General features: G+C 54.8%; 1 protein-coding gene across 1 annotated transcript in view; it reads right to left on the reverse strand.

Moving 5' to 3' along the window:
- LOC111161312 (spectrin beta, erythrocytic) overlaps nucleotides 1-27500 on the reverse strand; it is a 65641-nt gene that overhangs the window by 1301 nt on the left and 36840 nt on the right. The window contains exons 16-32 of the mRNA XM_022524907.1: nucleotides 27250-27452; nucleotides 27048-27138; nucleotides 25330-25476; nucleotides 23793-24056; nucleotides 23235-23441; nucleotides 22479-22568; nucleotides 19057-19335; nucleotides 18448-18578; nucleotides 17325-17529; nucleotides 16678-17052; nucleotides 15094-15338; nucleotides 13808-13946; nucleotides 13261-13345; nucleotides 12239-12435; nucleotides 11887-11936; nucleotides 11343-11421; nucleotides 1763-2010 (exon numbers count right to left, since the gene is read on the reverse strand). Of these exons, the coding sequence (XP_022380615.1) occupies nucleotides 1763-2010; nucleotides 11343-11421; nucleotides 11887-11936; nucleotides 12239-12435; nucleotides 13261-13345; nucleotides 13808-13946; nucleotides 15094-15338; nucleotides 16678-17052; nucleotides 17325-17529; nucleotides 18448-18578; nucleotides 19057-19335; nucleotides 22479-22568; nucleotides 23235-23441; nucleotides 23793-24056; nucleotides 25330-25476; nucleotides 27048-27138; nucleotides 27250-27452 (3035 nt within the window). The remainder of the gene's footprint in view (nucleotides 1-1762; nucleotides 2011-11342; nucleotides 11422-11886; nucleotides 11937-12238; nucleotides 12436-13260; nucleotides 13346-13807; nucleotides 13947-15093; nucleotides 15339-16677; nucleotides 17053-17324; nucleotides 17530-18447; nucleotides 18579-19056; nucleotides 19336-22478; nucleotides 22569-23234; nucleotides 23442-23792; nucleotides 24057-25329; nucleotides 25477-27047; nucleotides 27139-27249; nucleotides 27453-27500) is intronic.

Genomic DNA, 27500 nt, shown 5'->3' on the forward strand with positions numbered 1-27500 from the left:
ATTAACAATATATCATGAATATTTTCACATATCCTTCAAATCTTTCCTAAAAACAATTTTAGGAATTAATTTTAGGAAATAATAGGGTATCCCATTCTATATATAATCCCTCTATTGGCGGGTCTTATAACAGCAATGTGATAAACATTCATGCATAAATCTTTGCTATAACTTGGGTCTTACCTTGAGATAAATTTCTTTCCAATTTTAGTATATGTGCTGCCGAAGCGAGCACTTGAGGTACATTTCTAAGAGTAGGATTAGTGAGTCTAGGACCAACACTGTAACCTTAACTTTCAAAGCCCTTCTGCACCCATGAGCATATGTGATTCTCACCACAGAACTGAAGGGAGCAGAGCAGCATTTTGTTCTGGTTATTTTTCGTTTTATAGGAGGAGATCTGCCCGGTATACTACACAAGCACTTTTTAAAGAATTGTTTGTGCAAATCAAGACTCAGCTGATGTTTGGTGACAAGCTTATAAGCTTACGGGTAGGCTGACCTGAGCTTCTTGACCGACTAATGGGAAACTCAGTACCTATTCACACTTCACAGGAATGAATGCTGGGGAACAGGGCAACGGTCAGCTTTTCCTCCTCCCTTTGGAGGGCAGGAAGGTGGAGAGCTTGTTGGGCTCATAGGGAGGAAAGACTGCAAGTTCAAAGAGAGAACTTGACCTGTACTGGACGGGCAGGCTATAGAGCCTTTTCATGGGGCCCAGGTTTCTGACACGCAGATAAAGATCCTCCTGGAGAGCTCCCATCCTTCCTGCGGCCCCCACTACCTGCTTTGAGCTTGGACTCCCAAGTAAAGCAGTTGCTGAGAAGGAGCTGGGTCCTGGAGTAAAATACTGCCTAAGACAAATGACTTCCCTGAAATTCTGTTTCTCCATCTGGGAAATAGAAACCTTGGTATCACAGGGTGGTTGTGAAGACGGCATCAGTCCGAACGATGCCTTGCACATTGTAGGTGCTCAGTAAATGCTAGTTTCCCCTTTTCTTGTGGGCTCTGTATAAATAATAAACTTCTTCAGGGTGCTTGAGCCCCCAAATTCATTTTTGGGACATGCTGTAGCATGTCCCACCCTGCTCCCAGCCCAGGCTCTGTATGCTGCCACTTGCCTTCAACCTCCTGATGCTGCCCTGTGTCCCCACAACCCTGGAACACTGCTAGGACCTTGGGTAGCAGCAGCCCTGAACAGACTGAACTCAAGGACGTAACTGCCTCAGGGCCAGTAAAGGATGTGGCCTTCGAATAAGTTCCTCAGGGTCACAGAGTTACTGTAGGACAGCACTGGGCGGGACCCCCGGAAGGCATGTATGCCAACTCCATTCTTCTATTCTACAGCTGGGGAAACAGGCCCAGATTGGTTTAAAAGTGGGCCTTGGTCAAGGATATGTTGTTACTGCCAAGACCTACCTACCTCTTACCAAGCTCTGGGATAAGAATAATGGCTAGTATTCACTGAGAACCTACTCTGTGCTAGGCCTGGGATCTGTACCCAGGTATGGTCTCCTCCTCATCCTCATTTTACAAATGGGGAAAGAAAGGCTGAGTCAACTTGTACAAGGGCATAGGATTTGAACTCAGGACTTTACCCATCATGCCAAGTAGCTCCTGGGCTGGCCCAAAGGGAGCCCTCAGATCAGAGGCAGGAGGCCCCCCTTTCCCCTACAAACGCCCATGTTGCCGAGGCTCTGTAAGGGGAGAGGTCCCTGGGAGGCGCCCACACTTCCCCCCAGGCAGCCCCTCCCACACACACCTGTTGGATGCCTTCTTGTTGGGTCCCTCCAGGTCATGCTTGCGTCCCAGGTAGCCCTCCATCTGCACGCTGTACCCGTGGTCCCGCTGGGCGGGAGGCGCTGTAGGCTCATCACCCTCACTCAGAGGCGTGTCTAGGACCTTAAAGAGAGGCTCGGGGGCGGGCCTCTCATCCCCACTGGATTTCTCCTGCGGCCCCGGAAGGAGTGGCGGCTGTAGGTCCCGAGGCCACTGGCTCTCTTCTTCCCCCTGCTCAGGGGCATATGGGAGGAGCACACCTTGCTAGGGGTTCAGACCCAACGGTGGCTACTTGGCAGGACTGGGAAGGCTGAGCCCCCCACCCCCCAGCCTCCTTCCTTTCTGGCTTTCCCTTGACCTGCGGGGGAGCCCCCTGATCTGCTCCCGTAGGCTCTTCCCATGCCTCTGGCTCCCCCCCCACCCCACCCCCTGCAACGCAGTGATAGAGCTGCTTAGAGTCAGCTGAGGGGCCCGGGTGATGGTTTCAATGCTGGAGCTTTCCAATGCTGCCCCGGCCCCTCCAGCTGAGTTAAACGTCTGGCAAGATTTCCTATGAAGGGTTGTGCTGCTAACACATGTGAAAAACATCTAGTATGATGTTGAATGGGGACTCTGCTGGTACTTGCTTGTGTCTAAGTCCCCAAAGCCAAGGGGACAGGCCCTAAGTCTCCCCTGCCACCTTATGCCACCCACCTGGGTCCTCCCGGGTCAACGCTCTGGGCTAACTGGTCCTGCCCCCTCAGTGGACTGGGGTTGGTTGGAGTAGGGCAGTGGCTCCCAACCCCGGCTGCCTTCCGGCTTACTTCCGTGGCCTCAGGAGCTTTCACAGAACAGGCACCAGAGTGGGGGCAGCACAGTGGTAGTTCTGAGTAAGCTTTTCACACTCTCTAATGAGCAGCTGATGTTGAGAATCCCCACAAGAAGGAGTCCCTGCTGGGCTGGGGGGAGGGGAAGTGGAGTACTGTGGCTTTTACCTCCCTGCACTTCCCTGGGGGGCGTGGGGTGCTCCAGCCCCTGCCCAGCCCAGTGAGGGGCCTCCAGTGGAGGCAGATGTCCACAAGAAGGGGAGCGGACCTGGTCCCATCTGCAGGGGCCTTTGTGACCTGCCTTTGTATCTATGGCAGAAGAGGGCGGAACAGATAGGAGCAGCAGGGGCAGCCGGCCCCCCAGCGCTGGGTCAGGCACAAATGGGAGAGTCTTCTGTGTGCCAAATGAGCACCAGTGAAGGGAGCCTTGCGCAAACCAGTTGTCAGAGCCCTGTCTCCAGGCCTGACTGCTGGAGACCTTACAGCACCAGGTGGGAAGGGTCTTTCTTGCAGGTCGTTGAGCTGGCCACGTCTGGATGGCTGAAGGACCAAGGGCATCAGCCCAGGAGGACTAGGGCTGCCCCAGGCAGGAGACAGGGTTCCCTTTGCTACTCCCTGCTGCTTGCCTCACAACTGAAGGTGGAGCCTGGAGAAGCCAAAGAAGGGCAGAGACCCTGTGCTCCCCATTGTGGGTCCTTCAGACCATGACTCAAACCTGAAATAGAGAAATGGAGGATGGGAGAAAGTGGACACAACATCGGATAGTGGATTGAAGCTTTAAACAGAGACACACTGGGTAGACTCTTTAACAGCTGAAAGTGACCAAGGACTGCCCGAGATGGTATTAAAGCAAGGGAAGGAGAGGCTTAATGTCGATGTCTGACACCATGGCTAGGAGAAAGGCTTGGATCCCATCAAATTAGGCCTGCCCAATACACAGTTTTAAGTTGGGGTTCCAGTAAGATCTTCTTTAAAGAAAGGATAATGGGACTGAAAAGTTTGAAGACCACTAACCTGTCCAATACCTTTAATCTATGAGGAAATCTATGCTCAGAGAGGTTAAGTGACTTTCCCAAGGCCACACAGCTAATAAGTATCAGAAGTGATTGAGAGCATGCGGTCCAGAATTAAAGAAGGCAAGGGTTTTTTGTTTTTTTAAATTGCATCTTTAGGTCTTTCATCTTTTCCTGTCTTAGAGCCCCACAAGAGCTGTGGCTGGCTGACACTCATCTTAACTCATCCATAGTACTTGGAGCTTCAAATGTCTGCAGTGAGCTAGCACTGGCCACAAGGATCTAGAGGATCCAAAGCCCTGTCCGGATCATCCTCTAGCAGGGTGGGGGGGCGGGGGGGGGCGGGGGGGGAAGGGCAGGATTGGCAGGGATGAGACTGGGAGCCTGGGTTCTGGCTTCTGTGGACTCAATCAGGCTGCCCTTCTGACTGGGTGTAAAACTTGGTGGGGGGTGGGTTATTAATGCAGAAAGTGAAGCCTCTTTCATCCCCTACCTCTCCATCTGGCTGTACTGCTCCTAGTCATGGGCTAGAGCTTTCTTTCCCTGCACCTGCAGGGGCTTGTTGGGGGGTGGGGGTCAGAGAAGACCCTCGCAGCTGTGTGTGCCTCTCTCGCTCAGCCTCTGCTCTCTGCAGACTGGTTTTACTGGGGACTGTGTCCACATATTCTCCCTGTGCTGCCATTCTCCTTCCTTTCTGGAACTGTCCTCTGAAAATAAAGGCAGATTTTTCCAGGACTGCCAACTTCATTTTAACCTTCCTTCTACTTCCTCCTCCTGAGTGCTGGACTGTCACTCCCTAGCAGGGGCATTCAGAGGCCAATGGCCTGCAAGGTCACAAGTTAAATAGCCAGATCATGGGATTGTTTTAGAAAATGGGTTTTCCAATGTCTGCAAAGGTTTCTTCTGTGCTCTTGACTGTTTGTGTGGAGACAATTTAAAAGCCACTCTGTCCCTCTGTCCTGAAGGCCAAGGCCTGAGCAAGAGCCCAGCATGAGGGTGAGAGGAGTGTTTGGCAGAGCTGCTCTTCAGGGCTAAGGGAGGAGCCTCGGATGAGAAAGATGGGGCAGAAGGGTCTTTGGCCAGAAGGATCTAACTTTCCCAGCCCCCTTTCTAAAAGAAAGCTGGGGGAGGGGTGGGAGGTTGGGGGGGTGTGTTCCTGCTGCCCCTGGAACTGTGCCACACTCTGATATGAAGAGTCTGCCTTGCCCTATAAGGGAGGGATGGGTGGGTAGCAGAACAGGAGGAGGGGTGGTTAGGTGAGGAGTGGGGCCCAGAGCTGGCTACTCGTGTGGCTGTAGAGACAGGCAGTTTCTGCTGAAAGGCCCTGGAGAGGGGAGATGATCTAAGGCTCCCTCCTGTCCTCTGTCTTATAAGGCAGGAGGCCCACTGCTTTAACCCCTAGCTCCCGAGGACGGAGCACAGATTTTACCCACACTGCTGAGGGTGCCTCGCCGGGGGATGCCCCTTGGGGTGGCTAAAAGAGGGGGACAGGAGGAAATTCTTGGTGGCAGGCTGGAGCAGCTGGGCAGTCTAGCCAAAAAATGGGAGTGATTGGCTGTGGGAGAACGGCCCGGGTTGGGGGGCTGGAATCAGGGATGTGGAGCCAGGTTCTCCTGTTTGGGGAACAGGTGGCTGAAGTGGAGGCATCTGAGAGGAGGTGTGTGTGTGTTGGCTGCTGGGATCGTGAGGTCAGAGGAGGGTAGAGGACAGGCAGCACTGCCTGTGGTTTGGGGACGTCAGGGGAGGAAAAGGCACAGACAGGAGAGGCCTCTCAGCTCCTGAGGGGCAGGGGACGGCCACCTCTTTTTAGAGTCTTGTAAGCTTGACTTTTTAGGGTCCTGCCTTGCTAGGAAGCTGGCTTGGGCAGGCGAAGTATGCAGAGGACCACAAAGAAGGTTCAAGAAGTGGGGAAAGATGGGTACATTTCTGCTCTGGACTAAAGGAGCTGAAGGTGTACTTCCAGGCCCAGCCAGCTGGTGGTGCAGAAGACAGCACAGAGATGGCCAACTGTCCAGCTCCCACGAGAAAAATCACCTGGCCTGTGACCACAGGGTGTTTTGGAGGTTCTCGAAGATGCTCAATGAACTCAAGATGTATTAACAAGCAAGGTAACACAAGTGAGGGAGCTTCTCTCTAAAGGAGATGCTGACAAGCGAGAACCAGGCCATGAGGGTGCCCCCCCCCCACCCCCCTGCTGAAGACACCATTCTACCTTGTCATGTGCTGGTCTTGCCATCTGATCTCACAGCGAGGACTGAGCCTGGAATGCATACTTGGGCAGATCAAGGGGGAGGCGCTGGGGGGGGAGGGGGAGTTGGTTTGGGAGGGCTCTGGCAATGGATGTTAGAATTCATATGGAGAAGGCTTCTTTTAAGAGATGAAAGACTGCAGTGAGGGACAGAAAAAAATGAAGGGAAAAATAAAGGCCGATACTCTCCTAGATGCCAGAAGTTCTACCTATATTCTCTCTCCCAATACTCACACCTGTGAGGCCGGTATCATCACCACCCCTATTTTATAGATTCTGGAAAGTGGGGGTCAGGGGGGATGAGTAACTTGCTCAGCCACACATCTAGTGAGTGGAAAGTCAAGGTCCCAAACTCTGCATTTTTCCTACAGAATCCTGCTGCACGAGGGGCGGGAACTAACCGCTCCAGAGGAGGGCACCTATGCGGTGCAGTTCTTGGTCAAAATGGGCCGAGCCCGCTGATGTGGGATCAGTCAGAGAACACCTTTAGGGGCCGGAAGAGGGGCTTGGGGCCACAGGAGACCTATCGCTGGATGCCTGAGGCAATCAAAACAAGGCTATGAAATGAGGTGAGGGAAGCCGGCCACTTCTACAGCCGAGAATTGCATGCTCCCCCTTGTGTCTGACGTCTGGGCACTTGTCCTCCGGGAAAGAGGTGGGAAGGACTGTGGGCAGGCAGGCTGGGAAGACAGTTCAGAAGACAGTTGTTTACAAGAAAAGAAATGCTTTGTTGAGTTGAAAGAAGAAATGAAGAGATGGCAACTCAGGGTGAGCAGAGACAAATGCCTACAGAGAGAAGCCGGCAGGAGCGGCTGGGGTGCAGCTGTCACAAGAGGTGGGATGAGGGGGCAGAATGGCTCCACATGGGACCCCAGGGGCTAGCCATCCACCTGAGATGACAACTGGCACAGCAGGGAAGATGATGAGGATGGAGGAAGGCACCAGGTGAAGTGAGGGGAAAGGAGAGGGAGTGTTCGGGGTCCCCTCAGACGGGGATGGGAAGACCTGGTCCACTGCCATCATGGGTGGGAGGAGAATGAGGCTTCCTTGGGAGCGGTCTTCATCATTCCTGCCAGCAGTGTGGGCTCTTCTGGTCCCTCTGCCCTTGAGAAGCTGGTGGCCGCTCCATCCCATGGTGACTCTGAGCCAGCTGCTCAGAAAGATTAATGATGCCCATTCCCCCATCCAGCTCCGACGCCCAGTGGTTAAGCTGGCAGCTTCAAGCCCCATTTCTGAGATGCCTCCAGTGTTAACTGGGTTCCGTCCCAAGTCTGTCAATATCTGGGATGCTCTGAAACACAGCTTGGAAGAAAGAATTTAGGGGTAGCCTTTGGAGCAGCCCAGCCGGGAGGGTCACGTGTGGCCACAGCACAGAGAGCTGGACACACCCAGCAGCGGACACAGGTCCAGAAGGAGCCCGGAGTGGCAGGGTGCAGGGCCAGACTGGAGCAGCCCAGCCGGGAGGGTCACGTGTGGCCACAGCACAGAGAGCTGGACACACCCAGCAGCGGACACAGGTCCAGAAGGAGCCCGGAGTGGCAGGGTGCAGGGCCAGACTGCAGGCAGACCTCAGCCTCGCCACCACTGATTCAGGCATCTGGGGGAGACAGGGCCACTCCCAGGTTTGGGGAAAACGGGTCCTCTCCAGGCCCCTTCTGCTCCTTATGAACAAATGTGATTTGCCTGGGCTGACAAACGCCTGAAGCAGCAGCTCTGTTGGGCCTCACGGGGTGGGGAGGAAAGATGGGGAAAGCTTGCTCGGGCATGAAGAAACAGCTGCTCCACACACACCCACGTCCCTTCCATCCAAGGAAGCGGAGCCCAGCCTCCGGCCACGGAGTAAAGCTTCAGGCTGCTCGCCAGGGAGGCCGCTCAGAGGGGAGCTGCCCAGCCTGCGAAGGGGGCAACAGTGGCCAGAGCCAGCCAGGCATGGTCTGAAAGGTATCCTGGCTGTGACCCCGAGCCCGCTGGGCACCGGGCACGCGCCCCTCACATCTGCAAGTGCCGGTCATTTCCCTGAAGCTTCCTCTGAGACCTTGAAAGGGAGGGGCGCGGGTCCTAGGCAGCCCGACTGCCCGCCCTCCTCCCGGATGAGCCGTCCAGCCCTCCCCGGGTCAGCCAGCAGCGGGCAGTCTGGGAAGGGCGCGCTGAGAGCGCCGCCTGTGGGCTGCGCATGGGTCAGAGCTCTCCCTGGGCAGCTGACGAAGGGGCCCGATAGCAACAGCACCCAGCAGTCGCTCACTGGAGTAGCCTCACGTGCCACCCCGTGACTCTGAGGACTGACTCGCTCTTGTGGTCACAGCCCCTAGGAACACCAGTCCCTTTCAGGGATGTCCCTCTCATGGTCACAGCTGCCCTACTGGGAGAGTTCCTCACGCAGGCCCCAATTTCTATCCCAAAGCCAAGAAACATGCAGTGCACAGCAGACATCCAAGCCCTGTCGGCTGGGGACCCTCAAGCCCGGAGTGACTTGGACCCACTGCGATACCGTCTGTCCGCTGTGAAATCAACCACATGTCACCACAGATACTACACCAGGGACTCTCAGGCCCCCAGGCTCTGGAAGACAAGGGTGCTTAACAAGATTCCTGAGTCCCTTCTAGAGCCACACCCCGATGAAGGGGAGAAACACAAGGCAGGGGAATTAGGGTGACAGTGCCCCAGGCACTAGGAGGAAGGGGGATGGCTCAGCCTGCTGCCAGGCACCCATCCAGCACCCTGGGGCCATCTTCAGAGCACAGACCTCCCCCAGAGCTGAGGCTCAACCCTGCCTCTCTCTGCCAAACAAGGACAAAGGCAAATACCCCAGCCCTTTACCTCCTTTCCCCTCTCCAGCCTCACACCAACTAGCACCTGACAAGAGAACAGGCTCCTCAGAACTAAGGATGAGACCAGAAGAGAGAGGGGAAACCCACCTCTCCCAGCCTCTCCTTTACTTTGGTACATTTTTGACACACAGGAATGTTGTAGACTTTCTGTAATCCCTAAGAGAGGGCTTTATAAAGGTGAGGGGACCCAGGAGGATTAGGCCGTTTGTCTAAAATCATGCAGGAAGTCTCCCCCAGAATTAGGGACTAGAACCCAAAGTCCTGACTTCCACTCCAGAAGTTTTGGCTTTTGTGATACCTTGTTTTTTCTGCGTGGCCTCATACACACTTACACACTTACCTGTATGAATGCTTTTTTTTTTTTTTTTTTTAACCAGAACACGCTCTAATGTGGAAAGGGGGTGAGGGAGGTAATTCATTGTATGGTGATGTGCTTGAGGAAGAGACTGACGTGGAGTGGCAAGCACGCAGCCGCAGCCGGGAGAGGGAGGGCTGAGCTGGGGCCAGCAGGCTGCTCCCCACCCCCACCGTGCTGTGTAGCTGGCTAGGCAGGGGTTCAGGTGCCTGGCCCACTCCCATCCGCTCCCCCAAGCAGGAAGCCAGCATGCACTAGTGACAGGTTTCACAGAAACCTATTCTACAGGGTTCTATTCTACAGGGTGCCCACACCAGACCACACAGAGGGGACAGCAGGAGAGCCACCGTGCCCCAGGCCAGGCCAGAGAGAAGGGGCAGCGCACTGCCAGCCCTCCCCAGGAGAAGCCTGTAGTTTCTGTAAAGGTGTCCCAGGCTGCATGGGACCCATTTTCCTCTCTTCTCAGGTCAAAGACCAATTGCAGATCCTCATAAAGCCCAACTAAGGGCTCAGAAATAAGAAGTAGCAGGGAATTTGTTTCCATGAGGCCTCAGGCCTGCTGTTCCCTGGATTTGCCATCTGGTTTCTTCCTGTACCAAACACAGGCATTTTCCCCTCTGGTGCAGTGGCCGGCTCTCTGGGAAGGGTCTCAAATGTAGGCTCATTCCCTCTTTCCAGAGATACTCAGATCCAAGCAGATTTTATTTCCCCAAACCCAGTGACATTCAGGCGCTGGACAGAGGCAGCTCTGATGCACACATAATTCCATTTGCACAGACGTACACGACACAAACCACGGAGTCGCACAGGTGGTCACAAAGGAGCCCGCAGACCCAGGACGCCACTGCATGGAGACACACAGGGATGGACAGCCGAAGCATGGGCGGTGTGTGACAGTCCCAGTCCCAGCCCCAGCGTCCACTGTTCCTGCCAGCCCCCAGAGTTCTCGCTCCTTCCAGGAGGGGCTGTCTCTGGGAAAAAGGGGCTGGGACGAAGTCCACCAGAGACCCCACATGCGGTGATGGTGCTTCAGAGGGCACTTCTGGGAGAGGCCCTCCATTGGGAGCCCAGGAATGCCCTCTGCTGGACATGACGGGCTGGTGCAGCTCAGAAAGGGAGGCCTCTGGCCAGGCTGGAGGCCACAGAGGGTGCTCAGCGTGGGAGGGGGTGTGTGTGACTCTCAGAAGTGTGAGAAGAGCTGAGATACAGACCTGATGGGGATTCTGCACGGGAAATACTCATTGTAGGTGCATTTTTCTGGGGTGGCTGGTGTATCAGAGATTTCCACCTAGAATACCAATCTCCCTAAAAGTTCAGGCAAGTTCCACCGGGCAGCTGGACAGGTGGGGCACATGCACTGGTGAGCCATGCAAGGCACATGCTGAAGTCTTGTCTTCTTAGGGCAATCCCTAAGGGCATTTCTCCAAAATTGGGGTTAAAGCCTCAGGCTCCCTGCACGGACACCCTGGGTCTTTTCAGCTAATGGACCTATTCCTTCCTGAAGCCATGTGCCCCACACCTTTGGCAGCTGGTCTATCTTGGACCCTCCCAACACTTCCATCAGCCAAGACTCTGCTGCACCCTCCTTTTCTACAAGGTTGGGGGACTGGCCCTGTGACCCAGAAGCCCTGGGGCTCTCTTTTGCTCCATCAGGGCTTCCTGAAGTCTGTTCCTGCTTCAGAGCCAGCTCTACATCCAAGCCCACCATAGGCATTAGGCCGGGGGTGGGGGGAGCAAAGGGGAGGGGGCTCAGGGTAGGAAGGAGGGATCTGCTAGAGGGTTGGGTGTCCCCCCTTCATTGCCCTGAATGCCCGTGGCTGGGGCAGGTGAGGTCAGATGGTCTGTCTGTGTATATGTGAGAGAGAGAGAGAGAGTGTGTGTGTGTGTGTGTGTGTGTGTGTGTGTGTGTGTGTGTGAATGTGTGTGTAGGGCATGCTGGGTTAAAGACGGAGTAAGAGGGAACATGGGAGAATGATGGTATATAAAAATAAACCTTCCCTGGATCAACTCTTTCTCCTAATGTAGATAGTGATGTATTTGTACAATAAAATTTATTAGACTAGATAAAATCAAACTAAAAAGAGTCATGTCAGTGGGCTGGCATGTCAGTTTCTTTGGGGTGAAGGAAGGAGGGGAATTATTCTAGAAATTAAGAAAACCTAAGTGAAAAAGAAGACTGATGTGAAAGAGGAGCTGGAAGTGTGGGTGGTGCAAGCCTGTCCTCATGTTCTACCCTGGCCAAGCCTAGTAGGGATGGGAGGGCTCCGGCAGCAAGGACTCCCAGGAACCAGACAAATAGGACAGGAAACTGACCGGGGACGTTCTCTCGGTGGCTGCGCGATGCGGACCTCGGGGAGCCTCCCCTGCTGTCTCCCCTTCTTCCTCTTGAGGCCTGTGGAAGACCCAGCCCCTCTTTAGAAACTGCCTCCCCAAAGACAGTGCCTGGCCTCCTGCTCTTCCCACCAGAAGCCTGTCCACTCTCTCCTGGTCCGGGCCTCCCAGCAACAGGCACTCAGCAAGGAACTGCTTAATTGGAAACACTATGGCAGGTTCTTCAGAAATGGACACGGTTGAAGGCAGAATGGACTCTGGAGCATGTGTTCAGTGGCTCCCAGAGCAGGGGGCCTTTCTGCCTGCACCAGGCCTTCAGACCACCCGTGATTTGGGGAAAACACAAGCTCCTCTCTGCCTTTAGGCTGCAGACACCCCAGATTTCTCTGGCTATGGCCTAGGTGTGAGAGGTATCATTAAGACGGCAGGGGGCCTGTTTCTGATGAAAAGTACCTTCCCTCCCCCTTCCCACCCATCCTCCTCGGCAGAACGCTCCTGCTAAATCGGCCTGGCCCTCCCCACTTACCCACTCTCCTCTTCGGGTCTGTCTGGGGTCTGGCGTTCTTTTAGCTCAAGCTAAGGGGAAGAAAAGACCCAGGGTATCAGAGTAGCCACAGAGAAGAGGCTCTCACTGCTAAACAGCCTTGCCTAAACACAGCTCCCCACGCACCTGGTGTTTGTTCTTTTAGAAATTATCACCTTTATCTTTTGCATTTGGAAGTGCTTTCTACGTCTCCTATTTCCTTCCCCCTCTGCCCCTCACCAAGCCTTTTACACTGTCCGTGTGTGCCTAATAACAGGCTCAGAGTTCCTGACTTGAGGTCCCCCCTCCTCTGAGGTGTGGCTGTGGGGCCTCCCAGTGTGCATTCCCAGCTCACCGTGGTGGGCTTCTCCAGGGCAGCAAAGCGATCCGCCCAACTGGCCGTGGACTTCTCAAAAGCCTCATGCCTCCTGATAAGCTTCTCCACACCATCCACCGTGTGTCCAAAGTCCCGGCTGGCCAGGTAGGGCTCCTGGGCGATCAGCCATGCTTCGGCCACAGAGGCGTCCCTCGAGAACTGGCACACTTCCAGTACTGCCACAGGGAACAAGACACAGACCCACCCACAGGGCCCAAGAAGGGCCTGTTAGCACTCAGCAGTGGGTTGCTCCACAGACGAGGAGCTGGTGGCCAGGCAGGAGGCCCTCACAGGGGTCCTGAACCACGGGGACACCCTGCTCAGCGGTGACCTACTGCCTGAGACCACTCAATCCCATACCACATGGGGGAGGGTTTCCTCATCTCCATCCATAAAAATATTGGAAAAACACATAAAATAGAACAAACTCTAGTTGGAAAAAAATGTAGCTTAGAGTCTCCTTTGACAAGCAGCCTTTTGCCCTACACGCTCTCTTCCCAGTCCTTGGCTGTCTCCCATAACTGTGCCCAAGCAGCCGCGGGGCCGTCAGGCCTTCCTGGCTTGCGTGCAGCTCCCTCCCGAGTGGTAGGACTTTCCCTTTCCTCGGTCTCCAGCTGCAGGGGACAGAGCTCTGTGTCTGACATGCCTCAGATCCAGCAGTGGGAGGTGCTAGAGCCTTAACCTGACCCCTCCCCCCAGCTACAGGGACACCAGCCTGGCACCCGGTTGTGGTGTCCTCCTGGCAGAAGCTGAGCCACTCATGCTCTGCCTGGACCCAGGTGGGGCTGAGGGCAGGCCAGGAGAGGGCATGCGGGCTGATCAGAGGTGGGCAGCCAGCAGCGTGTCTAGGCTCCTCTGTGTGGACCTCCGAGGCCCTTGGCTCCAGAACCTTGCTTATGGGTGGCGTTCTGGGGTCTCCCCTCTAGGATTTGAAAATCACTCCTGCCCCGCCCCCACCTCAGCAGGAGTCTGCCCCCTCCCCAAGTTCTGGGTGTACTCACGCATGCGGAGCTGTTCCTGGCGGTCCTCCCACTTCTCATCCATCTCCTTCCTCCTGGATAGGACCTGCTTCAGTTTCTCACTAATCTGTGGGAAGGAAGGGAGAACAGCTCAGGCTTTTAGTAAACCTTCCCCTTGTCTGAGGTGGTGTGCAAATGCGTCCTGCAAAGCATGCTGGGTTTGGTCACAAGGACCTCACTTCAAGTCTTCGCCCAGCCACTAGCCAGCTGTGCCACCTTGGGCAAGTGACTTAACCTCTCTGAGGCACATGTGCCTCTCCTAGGAAATGGGTCTTACCCACGCCACAGTGTGCACACATGTGGGTGGCTAGGTGGGCTACGAGTCTGCTCTCCTCTACTAAGCTGCCAGCCTTGGCTGGGGTCGATGGGGCCCCAATCCCTGGGCCTGCACACAGCCCTGATGCTCCACGAGTGAGAGAGTCTCCTCAGAGAACCCATGGCCCACAGCTCCCTCCCAGGAAACTGTCCAGCCCGGCGGAATGCAGGCAAGGACAGAGAGGGGCTCCCCTTTACCCCACTGTCCTCTCACCTCCTCCGAGGCCTGGTGCTGCCTCTCCAGCAGGGACTGCCCCAGCTCTAGGCAGGCGCTAAAGTTCTTGCTCCGGGTGTCAATCTCTGCCTTGATGCCCTGGTGATACTTCATGAGCAGTTCCACTGAGGAGACATCCCTGGGGGATGGGGGGGTCAAGGGTCAGGGAGGGAGTTTGAGGAAGAAGGAAACTCTGGGTGACTCTGGCCTGCCCGATGCCAAGTCCAGACCACAGAGGGCCGCCTTCCACCTGCCTGGGAGTCTGACCCTACTTCCTCCTCTCTCTCTGGCCAGCCCCAGCGGGAACATTGATGCCCTAGTGTCTTCCATTGGTCAGCTGGTCAGCTGGCAGGGGATGAGTCAGGGGTTCGGGGACCCCAGAAGGAGCCTGGGAATATTATTTGACAATAAAAAGGAATGAAGTTCTGATCCTCGCTACAATATGGATGAACCTTAAAAGGTTTGTACTAAGTGAAAGGAGCCAGTCCCAAAGGACCACGTACTGTAGGAGTCCCCTTCTAGGACAAATCTAGGACAGGCAAATCTAGAGAAACAGAAAGCAGACTCGTGGTTGCCAGGAGCTCGGGGGAGGAGGAAACTGTGGGGTGATGACTGCTAACGGGTACCGGGATCTTTTCTGGGGTGATGAAAGTCTTCTAAACTTAGAATGTGGTGAGGGCCATACCCAGTGATCGTGCGAAAACCCCTGAATGGGACACGTTAATGGCCGGATGGTATGTTATGCAAAGCGCATTCTGAATAAAGATGTAAAGTATGAAGTCTTGGCTGTCACAACGGGGGCTCCAGGGCAGAGGGACAGAGATGGGCCAATGACCACTGCCAGCGAGACAGTCCCGTGGAGAGCTGCTCCCTGCCGAGGGTCTCACTGCCATGAGCCCCGGCCCCCACCTCGCATGTACAATGAGCTCCTTCTAGAGCTTGGGGGAAATGGCCTCTGCATCCCAGAACAGGGCTGATACACAGGCTTGGACCTGCCCAGCTTTGGGTGTGCGAAGTGCTTACTTTCCCTGACAGCTGTGGTCACTGCCCTGCCATCAGGTCTGAATGGCAGAGGTCTTTCTTGCCACTCTCAGGGCTCCCTTTACTCTGAAATGATCGGTCCCCTCAGGAGAAGCTAAGCTACTCCGTTTCTCCCTGGACCCAATCTGTGCTCGCACAGTCCAAGATGGTCCCCCAAGGAGGAGTCCCAGGGCAACGGCCTGCTCTGCCAGCCCTGGGGACAAAGGGGCTGAGGGGTGGGGCTGTCCTGAGGATGTCCCCCTTACCTAGGCTTCTCCTGGGTCTCAATCTGCCGGATGACGCTTTCCATCCAGGAGAGGAGGTCTCGAGCCATGCTGAAGAAGCGGAATTTGTCTGCCGTGTCTACCAGCTGGGTGCGGCGGCCAGCACAGGCTTCAAGCAGCGCTTGCCAGGCGGCAGACACTTCTTGCTCCTTGTTCTGGATGGTCTCTGCTTTCTCCCCAGCATATGCCTTCTGCAGGCGGCCAGCCACATCCTGGAACTGCTGGACCTGTGGTTGGGCAAAACTGAACGTCGTTCCCCAGAAAGATGTGCCTTGGGCCTCTGCAGGGCAAGGGGTCTCTCTCCTCTGGGTCTCCCTCCCCAGGTCTCTTCTGGAAGGCAAGATCTTCAGCCTTCCACTAACGCTGGGGGAGAAGTCTCCTTGTTTTGGCCTCTACGGACCCAAGCCATCCTTTGGGTTTTGATGAGGATATAAGAGTGAAAGGGACTCTGTGCCCTTTGGTCTCCCCTGAAGTACTGTAATAATAGTAACTATGTGCCAGGCACCCTATGAAAGAGGTACTACTGTGATCCCTGTTTTTGAGATGAAGAAACTGAGGTACAGGGAGCCTGAGTGAGTGGCCTGAGGGGTGCAGACTGGATGCCTTGTTCTTAACCTCTCCATAATCTGCCTGTCTAAGGGAGCGGCTCTCCCAGGTTCCCTGTCTGAGGCCAGTCCTGCTGCAATGAGGTCTCATTCCTGAGACTTCAGTGGGCTGTGTCCCCCTCAGGGGATGCAGGGCAGGCCCCACCACCAGCTGGATGACATTCCCAGGAGCTTCTCTTCTGAGTGAACCAGGGCCCAACCCACCTCGGTGTCCTATCCCTGAGCCCCGCTGGGTGGACACAGGATTCTACAGCCAGCCCGTCTCTCCTGGGGCCTCTGCAGGGCTCCTGAGGCCTAAGCAGTGGGGGGCCCCCTGCTCTCACCCTTTCCATCACACCAAGTTCTGTGGAGCCCTATGGGCCTGCAGCAGTGTCTCAGGAACCACCCCAGTGATGGGAGGAGCAGGTCTCAGCAGTTCCTGGGGGCCCCCCCGCCCCACCAGCTCCCATGTGGAAAGACTGAACAGCCCAGTGGCTGAGGGCATGGGGTCTAGAGCCAGGAAGCCCGGATCCGAATCCTGGTGGCACTGTCCACACATTCTAGGGAGCTCATTTACGCACCGTGCCTTGCTTTCCTCATCTATAAAGAGCAGATGATGTTTGTACGTAGCTCTGGAGTATGGGACAGAGTGTGATGCTAATACCAGCACCGAGTGCTAGAAAAGCACCGTGTATGTGTCTGCCAGGAATGCTGTGGCACAGCCAGACATGGAGCATTTTTAGGTGTTTGATGCCTTGGGTTTTTGTGAGGTTTCAGATTGAAGAACTACTTCTGAAGCTAAAGAATGACTGAAAGCCACAGCTCCCAGCCTTTCTGCCACAAGCTGTTGCCTTTCGAAAGAGGTGAAATTTGCTGGTGTCCATTCCAGAGGCTGACACCCCCGAGCCCCTGGGGAAGAGGTGGATGGCAGGTCCCTGGAGCCTGCAGGGGGCGGGGGGGGGCAGCAGGGGACAGAAGGCACCTGCAGTTCCAGCATGTGAAGCTCCCGCTCGAAGGCCGTGTGCACCCGGTGGAAGGACTCGGCCGTGCTGGCGTCCAGCCCCACGTCCTCGGGCAGCTCTCGGTGCTTCTCGTCAATGAGGCCCAGGATCTCCGTGCCTGTGTAGAAGTAGCGGTGCAGGTCGTAGGAGGCGGCCAGCAGCTGCATGCGTGTGTCAATGAGCTCCAGCAGGTCTGCCCACATTTCGTTTAGCCCGTCCTTCCACTCGGCAATCGTGGCCGCCTCGCTGTGGCCAGCGTCGATGAGCTGCTCGATGATGATGTTCACGTTGTCCACCCGTTCCTGCCCAATCGCCCCCGTCTCACGGGCAAAGTCCCGGAACTTGTCCCGGAGCAGCTGGATGTGGGGGAAACAGAAAGGTGGTTATCGAGGCCTAGGGCTGGGGTGTGTGGTGTCATCCCCCTAGCCGCAGACTTTCACAAGGTGGGAACCACAACCATCTGCGGCCACACCTTCCCAGGGAAGCATGGGCTCTGGGGCAGCGTGTCTGCAGCTCTGTGTAGCACTGTGTGTGTGTGTGTGCACGTGCGCGCGTGTGTCTGGCCTGACTGCACCTGCGTCTCTGGTGTTGACGGAAGACGGAGAGAGCAGTCACTGTGAGTACTCACAGTAACATGGTCAAAGTCTTGCCCCATCTCAGGGGAGGAGGCCACCAGCTCCTTTTCTGAAATCCATTGCTCCAAGTCATCTGTCTCCCTCTTCAGCTGGAACAGGTGATACATGTTCTCCAGCTTCCGCCTGCGTTCTTCGGCTACCTCCTTCAGCCCTGCGTACTGCTTGTCCACTTGCCCCTGAAGTCGGATGATCTGTTCCCTGGAATTCAAAACCAGAAAGCACTCAGAGACGAAGGTAGAGAGCCTAGAGCTCTGAGCCCGGCTCGGAGGGGCACATCTACTTCTCCCCAGCCCCATGGCAGGGCAAGCTGGGGAAGGGGAACTAGGTGGGACGAGAGCAGTTTTTCCTGGGAAGTGCTGGGGGGGGAAAAGAACCATCCCGTAGACCAGAATGCCTCAGGAGAGGATAGAAATGTGTCCTGTCTGGACGGGGTGCCTCCCCGCATTGTCCCTCACTCCAGGAAGCTCAGGGAGACAAAAGGGACCTCCTCCATTATCCTCCCAAGGAGGCTGATGGAGCAGCACCGGCAGCCCGGCTCCAGGGGCAGCAGGGATGGGGCTCAATCCCTGGGGCTCCTCAGGAGATGCTGGGGTGGCTGCTGAAGCCCCACAGCTGTGGAAGCCCTGCAGGCAGCTGAGGCCCAGGCCATGCCTGGGGGAGCAGCCCGACGAGTCTGGCCCAGCAGACCCACCGACTAGATGGATGTAGGTTTTCTACCTTCATGCCTATATAATGATTTTTGCTGAGACCCTGGGAGATCCTGAGGTACTTTCTGGACCATAAAGAGAAAAGCAAAGTTACTCTCCAGTATCTCTTAGCATAATCTAATTCTTCAAAAGATTGGAACTCTTGGTTCACCGAGAGGGTAGTTTCGCTATTGTATTTTCTGATCTTCTTGAAAACCAGGCCTTAGTTGGCCCTGTTTGGAGCTCCTCATGCAAAACCAAGGCATGAGATGCAATCAGGCCATTAGCAGTCCAGAAAGCAGTGGTCTCCAACCCAGTTCTTCCCCAGACTGTTGCTGTTTTCCCCCTTAGACCTGAAGGGATCCCAGCTGGTGGGGTCCCCCAGCCTGATGTCCATCACCCGGCCAAGTCACTCCAGTGGCACACGCACCCCTCAGGGTGGCCCGCAGACAGGAGGCCCTGGGCCCTGGTGGCCAGCTGCTTGATGTTCCTTCCGTACTCCTCCAGCGTGTGCTGCTGCCTCAAATGCCGCTTCAGCATCACGATGGCGCTCTCTTCGTCCTAGGAGGCAGTGACTCTCAGGGCACTTGCTCCCAGAGGTGCCTGAGACTGGGGTGCAGAATGGGGATGCAGCCAGGCTCGGAGGACCCTCACAAGAGAGTGGTGCACGATTCCTTCTTGCTACTCGTTCCTCAGCAACACCCCACCTTCCTCTTGATCTTCCCTGATACCTACGTTCCCAGTCCCAGCTCTGATCTGACCCTGTGAAAACTTCCTTAGAGGTGGCTCACCTCATCTCTCCCTCCCTCCTGGCAGGCCCTCCATACAGAAGCCATGGCACGAAAAAGGTGGGGAGATCTTGGGTTTGATCACATCTAAGTTGGCAAATGGGGCACCCGGCTGCGGGATGTCTGCCACAGCAGCTGACCCTTCAGATGCCCGGACTTCCGATGTGCGACTGCCCACTGCCGGCCCCGCCCCTGCTCTTCCTCCTGGCCTTGGTTCCCAGCCTGGCACCAGTGCCCCAGCCCCAGCCGACCTTGGGGATCTCGTCGGAGATGATGTAGAACTCTTGCTCGCTGATCCAGGCCTCGGCCTCGCCTGCGTCCAGGTAGTACTGCTGGGCTTCGCTGGCATCCCGCAGGCGCTGTAGCCGCCCAGCCGCCGCCTCCTGCAGCGTGTCCCATGCACCCTGCAGGTGCCCCAGGCGCTCCTGGATGTCTTGACAGTCGATCTCGGCCGCCTCCAGCAGCTGCCGCCCTCTCTGCAGCACGTCCTCCACCCGCGGTGCGTGGCCCAGGATCTCATTCTGCAGCGTCTGCAGCCAGAGGGGAAGGGCTGGGAGGTGAGGTGGGGGGCCGGCCCGCAGGCAGCAGAGGGCCCCCTCTGGTCACTCAGGCATGCTCCGGAGCTAGTGAGGGCCCGGTGGTGGCCCGGACCGTGTAACCCGTGCACAGTGAGCGGCAGTGTGGGCCTTTGGATGTGGCTCTCCCTGCTCCCTAGGCCTCCTGTGTCTCAGCAGAGCTTGCTTCTTAGCCGATTCCTAAATGGCCTTTGAGATCCTATTTTAGCACCTCTGGCTCCATGGGAGACAACAGCTGATGGTGGCTCCTTGCTCGGAGTCCGCCCCCCATTTCTATTTCTCAGATCTTTTGCGAACTCTATATTGTTTGCTGTTTAAGCCTTTGGTCACCGAGAGGGCATTTTCCTCTCTCTCTGGTGACAGGGTGGCTTTTTTCTTTGGTGGGCCATTACCCGTGTGGGGCTCACTTTTGGGTCCTAGAGGCCTTGCCTCGCTGCTGCTTGCATGTGGGCTCGGCTCCCACACCTCATCTCCTCCCTTTCTACAATCTCCCCGCAGCCTTGAAAACCAAAGGAGGGCAGGGGCGAGAGCCCTACACACAATCCAACAGTGACTGTCAGCACTGAAAGTCCACAGAAGCAGCAAGAGCCACAAGTCACCTAACTTGCTGAAATACCTTCTGACCCTTTATACTGGGAATCTCAATCCTGACTGTTTTTCATGGTCTGTGCAACTGAATTCCCACAACCCATGGTATCAGTCTGTGTGCCACTTTCTTTCCCTGAGATCCTGTGACCTCTGCAAGGGATCCTAAAATGTATCTCTCTCCCTCTCTTTTTAGGTAATTCCTTTCCAGGCTCCCATGCAGTGTGCTTCCTTATGATGCATTCTTTCTACCTCATGTGTCCAAAGAGAGCTATGAAGTTATTTCCTAGGTCCTGGGCCTCGTCCTGGGCTCTAGGGACGATGTGGAAATAAGATCAACAAAACCCCTGCCTTCATAAAGCTTACACTGTTGTAGACAGAGTGGATGGTAAGCATGGAAATAAGTGAATAAATGTGGATAATGGGTGCTATGAGAAAGATACCCCACTGAGATCGAGAATGTCTGCCGGGGCGTGCTGGTGGCTACTTGATCTGGGGGGAGTCAGGAAGGGCCTTCCCAGGGAGATGGCATCCGAGTGAGGCATGAGCAGTGAGAAGGAGGTAACTGTACAAAGGTTTGGGGAATGAGTGTTGCAGGCAAGACAGAAGAGAAAGCGTAAAGTCCCCGGGCTGGAAGCCAGCCAGGACCATCTGGAGGCCAGAAAATCTGGAATACTATGGAGGAAGGTCAGAGTGGTGAGAAGTGAGCTTTAGAGGAAGGCCAGAGCCAGATCAGATGGGACAGTGGTTCTTAACCCTGGGTGCACACTGAATAATCTAGGAAAACACACACAGTCAGGTCCCTATCCCCAGGGACCTTAATTAATTGGTCTGAGGTAGGAACGGAGCATCCACAGGTTTAGATGTCCCCCAGGTAATTCTACTGTGCAGCCAAAGTTGAGAACCATTCATGTGAGCCCTTGTAGGAATGGTTCTAGCTGTAATGGATAACCATCAGAGCAGTGGTTCTCAAAGTGGGATCCCACACCAACAGCATTGGCATCATCTAGGATCTTGATAGATGTGCAAGTTACCAGGCTCTCCTCCCAGAGTCTGATTCAGTAGACCTGAGACTGAGCCTGGTCAACTGTGTTTTAACAAGCCCTCTGGGTGAGTCTGGTGCATACCGAAGTTGAGAACCACTGCAACAGAGGGAACGATAAAATGAGATTTAAGCTATAGCTGGTCTAGCCTGGAGAAGTCTTGACGAGGGCAGCCAGGATTTCCCAAGAGGCTATCTTTCCCTTCTTGGTTGGGGAAACCCACCCATATTTGTCTTGCCCTTTTCTTGAAATAGCAACCTTCGTTCAGCGGAGCTGGGAGTCTTCTGGCAATCACACTGAGGCCAGATAGAGTCAAAGACTTTGGTGTCAAAAGGACAGATGTCAGCTCGTTTTACAGTTGAGGAAACTGAGGCCCCAGGATACTGCCTTCTACCAGTCTCCTTCCTTTAACTACAGGTTGTGGCATTAGTGGAACCCCTATCTACTACCTTCTAGCCCAAGACCCTGCCTGTGCACACTGGAGCCTTTGTGACTAGGTCAATGTCAACTGGAAGCAAACGGTCTGAGGAACTTTTCAGACACCTCTTTGAATGTAACTCAGACCCTTGCCCAGTTGCTGGGCTCTGTGAGCAGATGTCAGCTGCCGTTATTGTGAGGAAGTGCTGGCTGCCAAGGCCTTTCTTCCCCAAGGAGGTGCTGAGCTGACTCAAATTCTGGGACACACTGCTCTTCTCCAAGACCATTTCCCAGGCTCTCATTGCTCTTGGGCGTGGCTGCCTCCACTTCCTGACCCAGAGAGTTCAGCAGGCAGGAGGAGCCGCTCTCTGCCCAAGACCAGGGGCTGGCCTCAGAGACACCATGAGCGCGTGCAGCTGGCCTTCTTGGAAGACAAAACGCGACACTTGTACTCCCGATACAGGAGGAAGTATTGCATCTGCTCACTTCCAGGAGTCTGACCAGGGCCTCTGAAATGATCCATGAGGTTTAAGAAAGAACAGAACAGCAAATGGATGTTGCTCCAATAGGCTCAGGGGCCAAGTTTAAAGGCTTCCCATGAGTATCCTCACAAGGCAGAAAAACGGGGCCTACTTGCCCTGAGGATATCCAACAGGCCAGGCTCAGTCCTGAAAGAGGGGCAAGTCAGTCTTAGGAAAGAAACCAGGAGCTATGGGCTTCCTTTCAGGGAGGACACGGGACACATGACCCCCCAGGCCAGGGTCCTGTAGTCACTCGATGCTCTGGTGGGTCTGAATGGCTCCAAATCCCAAATCATCTGGACACCCCCCTACCAGCCCTGCCATGGACTTCCTAGAATTCTCTCTGCCATCACCAAAGCTCTCTTTTTATGGGATCTGGGGGCCCCACAGCTACCAACAAGAACAATGATCTGCTGTTGCTGGCCCTCTGAAGGTCAGGGCTGGGCATTCTGCCCTGTGCAGAGCAGGATAGGGCAGGGCTGCGGCAGGGAGGGGGCAGGTGTGAGCACTAACGAGATGAAGCAGGACTCACCTGATTCTTCTTCATTAACAGCTGCACATTTTGCAGATTCGTGCCATAGTTGGCTGACTGGGCCAGAGGCAGCCTCTCTTCCACCCAGAGCTGTAAACACCAGAAGGCGGGGCTCAGCGGATGACAATTGTGGCCACCCTCCCCCAAGCACTCACCCCAGACAGAGTCAGACAGAGCTCTCTCCTGCTGTGTCTGCCTGGTTCTCTTCCCACACCCCGTCAGGGTTTTGTCCCCATTTTACAGATGGGGACACTTAGATATTTTTTTTTTTTTTTTAAAGATTTTATTTATTTGTCAGAGAGAGAGGGAGAGAGAGCGAGTGCAGGCAGACAGAATGGCAGGCAGAGGCAGAGGGAGAAGCAGGCTCCCTGCCGAGCAAGGAGCCCGATGCGGGACTCGATCCCAGGACGCTGGGATCATGACCCGAGCCGAAGGCAGCTGCTTAACCAACTGAGCCACCCAGGTGTCCCCACTTAGATATTTTGAATTGAGTTTCCAAATAATTTGCTTCTGGTCATCCAGGTGGAAGGTAACACAGCTGGATCTTGAACCCAAGTCTGTCTCAAAGTCCATGACTGAGTTACTGTTCCAAAATCACTGGCTTTACTTTCATATTTAATATAATTATCATAACGGCTCTGAGATCAGGAGGTAAGAGGACTGGACATGTGCTAAGAACCGCCCTGGGCAGCAGCCAGCTATCCTGACGGCAGCTGCCTGCTCGGCCCCTGGGGGTGAGGTCTGCGGCCAACTCACTGTCTCATCTTCTAAGTCCCTGGTGATCTGCAGCTTGGCTCGGGATGATTCCAGCTGCTTCTTCCTCCTCTCCAGGGGCTCTAGGAGGTCCAGGAACCGCCTCTCGATGCTCATGTCTGTGTCTCCTGCCTCCTCTCCCAGCGAGGGCACCTGGGCAAGCAGCTCCCCCAGCTCCTCCTTCCGCACGTTCACTTGGTCCTCCACACGCTGGGACACAAGAGGACAGTGTCGTTAACAGCCTTGGCCCCTGTGTAGCCCTGCGTCTGCTTCATCATCCATATTCTATCCATCCTTAAAGGTCGGGCCTCCCCCAGGAAGTCTCTCTGGATGCCCCCACTCAGCCTTCCCACAGGTGCCTGTCCTATACTTCCTGTGCATTTTTTAAAACCCAGGATCCCTGTCTTACCCACTGCAAAGGGATAGGAGATGGGTTATCAATCAGGAGACAGTTTTGCTCAAGCCCCGCTAAGAGGAACAGGAGTCCTCACTTTCAGGTTTCAGATTCCCTCCCCAAGATCTCCTATTCTGACATCCCCAGTCTACAACCCACTCACGTGCCTTCAGCTTTGCCAACATCCGGTTGACACTGGTCAGGTCCTTGCCGGGGTCATCAGACCGCAGCTGGTCCTCCATAGCACTGATCCACTTGTTGAGGTCGGCGTGGGTCTGTGAGCGCAGGTAGGAGCTCCTGGCAGCTGAGAGATGCTGGGCCCTCTCCTGTGTGGTGGCCTGAAGCTCATCCCAGAGCCGGTGCAAGTCTTCCAGCCTCTGGGCCACCCGTGCTGTATACTGGGTCTTCTCCTCCATCAGCTGCTTTCCTTCCTGCATGGGGAAGCAGGAGGGCTCACCCTCTGAGGCCCAGCAGCCTTGGAGTGGTCCTCTAAGGGTTGTAGTTGCCAGGGGTTAACTGAGGGGGAGGTCAGGGAGGCAAAGAATGTGCCTAGAATGCAGCTAAGGCTCCGCTGACTCTGCACCCCCAGAGTTATTTGCAGGAGAAGATGTGACAGGGAGGGGTATGTCTGGGGCTAGGGACTCCGGAAGACTGTAGTATGGGGAGTTGTTGCTGACCAGGATCAGCTGATGCTAAATTATTTTTTAATTAAAAGAAAAAAAAGAAACAAGATCCACTCAGGTCCAGCCAGCATGGAAAGGACTCTATGCTCTCAACGGTCTTCCCAGCAGCTGTGCACTAGTCTTCGGTGGTATCTTTTAGTTACTGGGTTTGTCTTACTGGGTTTTCACCTGCATAAATGTACCCTTTCAGGTGGGTACAGTGTAATGCGATTTGGGCCTAGGAACGCATGTTGCTAGTAACAGCCAATATTTACTGAGTACCTCATAAACGCCGAGTACTATGCACGTTAAGCGCTTTAGTGTTCACAATTCCCTTGCGCAGGTACTGCGCTTACCCTCATTTTCTAGATGGAGAGACAGGCTCAGGGAGGTTGAGTATCCGGACAGTCTGGCTCAGAGTCTGCACCTTCGACCACTATGGCTGCTGCCCTGTGTGGACCCTACACCTGCTTCTTCCTGGACAGCCACAGCAGTGGGGAGCGAAGGTGAGGGACGCCCGGATGGAATGCCAGCTACATTTAACATGGGCCCTGGAGCGGGCTTATTATAAGAGGGTCATCCTTAGTGTCCCCCATCTATGAGGGGTGTGAATGACCACTCCCTGGTGGTCTTGCCCGTCCAAACGATGAGGTTCCATGGTCCCCTGGACCACTCTGCTCATCTCCCACGTCCCCCTGCCCTTGGGCAGGACAGTGCTGGGGCTCTGGTGAGGATAATGGAAGCACACGGAGAGAGCTGGTATCCCGGCACCAGAGGCTGAGGCACGCACCCAGGTCTCCTCAGTGTCTGGACTGTCCCCAGACTCAGGTGCCAGGGAGGACACACCGATTCTGACCAGGCCTAACAGGACTGGACGTGGCAGGAGCTCTGAAGGTTGGACTGCTCTTTAGAGAAGTATTCCACTTCCAGGTTCTATATTGTCCAGTAAGCTTCAGACGGTGTCCACGCGCTGCGTGAAGCCCCACTCAGGCACGCACATTTGGGAAGAGAGCCCCCAGCACGCTCCACTCATTTCACTTACCGCATCAATGCTATCCAGCCACCCCTGGTGGGAAGCCAGGTCTGCCATAAAGGCCTGGTGCTTTGCCCACTTGTTTTGCAGGTTTCTCGCATCATCATAGGAGACATCTTGAGATGTTAGCAGCTTGTCATTGATCCAGAGAGTGAGCTGTGGACAGAAGGAGGGAGTCCAACAGTCTTTGAGTGGACCTCTTTGGCCAGGGGCTCAGGGCAGGACCTGCTGTTCACCTCTGACTACAGAAGGCAGCCCAGGAGAGGAAGTATGAACACAGCAGAGTACTACTCTCTAAAACGCTCGGTCCCTGACTCTGAGCACAAGCAACTTAACCTGTGTTGTCTCAGGGCTAAAATAGTGGTACCTGAGCGTCTTCCCCAGTTGAGTGTACGTAGGTGACACCAGGGATAGTTATGCCTCTTGCCATTTTTCCAGGACCTAGGACAGGGTCTGGCCCACTGAAGGAACTCAGTGAATGCTTACTGAATGGACAGATAAGTCCACCCCTTGGCAGTAGGGTGAGAAATCACTAATAAACACAGAGAAAATGTTATCTGAGGAAGAAGCCAAGGGCAGATCTTGTAATTAGCAATGAGGAAGAACTCTGATGAGCATCCGATGTTTCCAAGATGTCCTGGCAGCAGACCAAGCCTGGCTGGTGCCAAGGGCAGAGGCGGATGAAAACAAAGTTGTCTGGGCTGAGAGGAGAGGGGTATGAGGACGGGAGAGAGAAAGAAGTCAGAGAAAGCACCATTCCACACAGAAGTACCACTCGTGGAGGGACTCCATGTGTACTCCAGGAGTGCAGGTTAAAAACACTCCTTGCACAGCTCACCCCAGGCTGAGCAAGGACCTTCTGAGTCAGCTCTCAACAAGGAGACTTGTTGAAAACACTACTGTCTCTCTCATCCCTTGAGGTTTTGATTCATCTGGGCCTGAGCGGGGCCCAGGACTTTGCATTTAACAAGTGCCAGGAGTGGCTCCATAATTTGCAGGGCCCAGTGCAAAATGGGAATGCTCAAAGTTATTAAGAATTTCAATATGGCAGGGGCCCCGGGGTGGCTCAGTCACTAAGCATCTGCCTTTAGCTCAGGTTATGATTACGGGGTCCTGGGATCGAGTGCTGCATCAGGCTTCCTGCTCAGAGGGCAGTCTGCTTCTCTCCCTTGCCCTTTGCCTGCTGCTCCCCTGTTCTTGCCATCTATCAAATAAATAGATAAAATCTAAAAAAAAAAAAAAAAGAATTTTAAGATGGCAACCACAGAGCATTAAAGCAAGCATGAGGCCCTTCTGAGCACAGGCCCTAGATGAATGCACAGGTGGCATGTCCTTGAAGCCGGCCTTGACCAGGGTCCCAGGGGACTTCCGTAGAGATAGCCCTCAGGCCACTCTTTGAGAAACCCTGCCCTGGACTAGGCAAATTAAAATTTGTAGATTTGGGGAAAAAATTATAGAACCCAAGATTCTAGAGGATGACTGCAGAGCTCCCTTTATGAAATTCTAGACTCTCAATTTCTCTCTTTTTTCTTTCAAGTTCATTTTTTTTTAGTAATCTGTACACCCCAATATGGGGCTCAAACCCATGACCCTAAGATCAACTGATCCTGCTCTTTGGACTGAGCCAGCCGGGTATCCCCCCAGCACCCATGACTGTTCTACCTCTAGGGCACTTTGGTCCTAGCAGGGAATCTCCTGCAAGGTGGCCCGCCTTGCTGGAGCCTCACCTCCTGGCAGTTCTGGAGGAAGTGCTGGAGCTCCAAGTTGTCCTTCAGAATGACGGAAGCCTCCTCAGCCTTCTCCTTGTTTTTCCTGTGCCTGGAAGGGAAGCCAGAAGCTGTTGTCACCACAGTGCTGAGCCCGGGGACCTTGCACAACATCACCTGCCCTACCTGGTTCTGGCCCCGTGACCTTGGGGGCGGAGAGTACCTGTCTTCGATCAGCTGCACCTTCTCCAGAATCTTGTCTGAGTAGAGGTTTTCTTCAGCTACGAGCTTGTTTCCAGAGTCCACAGGACTCAAGACCTTATCCTGGTTGTTCTCCATAGATACCAAGAAGTCCTCAAACTTCCGGATTCCAACCTCTGCAGCTTCAAGGGAGTCTGGGGGCTCCAAGTGAGCCAGAGTATATTCCTGTTGAAGCAAGTTTCCAGACAAGGCATGGACACATGCTGGGAAGGC

This window comes from Enhydra lutris, unplaced genomic scaffold (genome assembly GCF_002288905.1).
Source record: "Enhydra lutris kenyoni isolate GAN:26980312 unplaced genomic scaffold, ASM228890v2 scaffoldscaffold4, whole genome shotgun sequence".
NCBI classification, from domain to species: domain Eukaryota; kingdom Metazoa; phylum Chordata; class Mammalia; order Carnivora; family Mustelidae; genus Enhydra; species Enhydra lutris.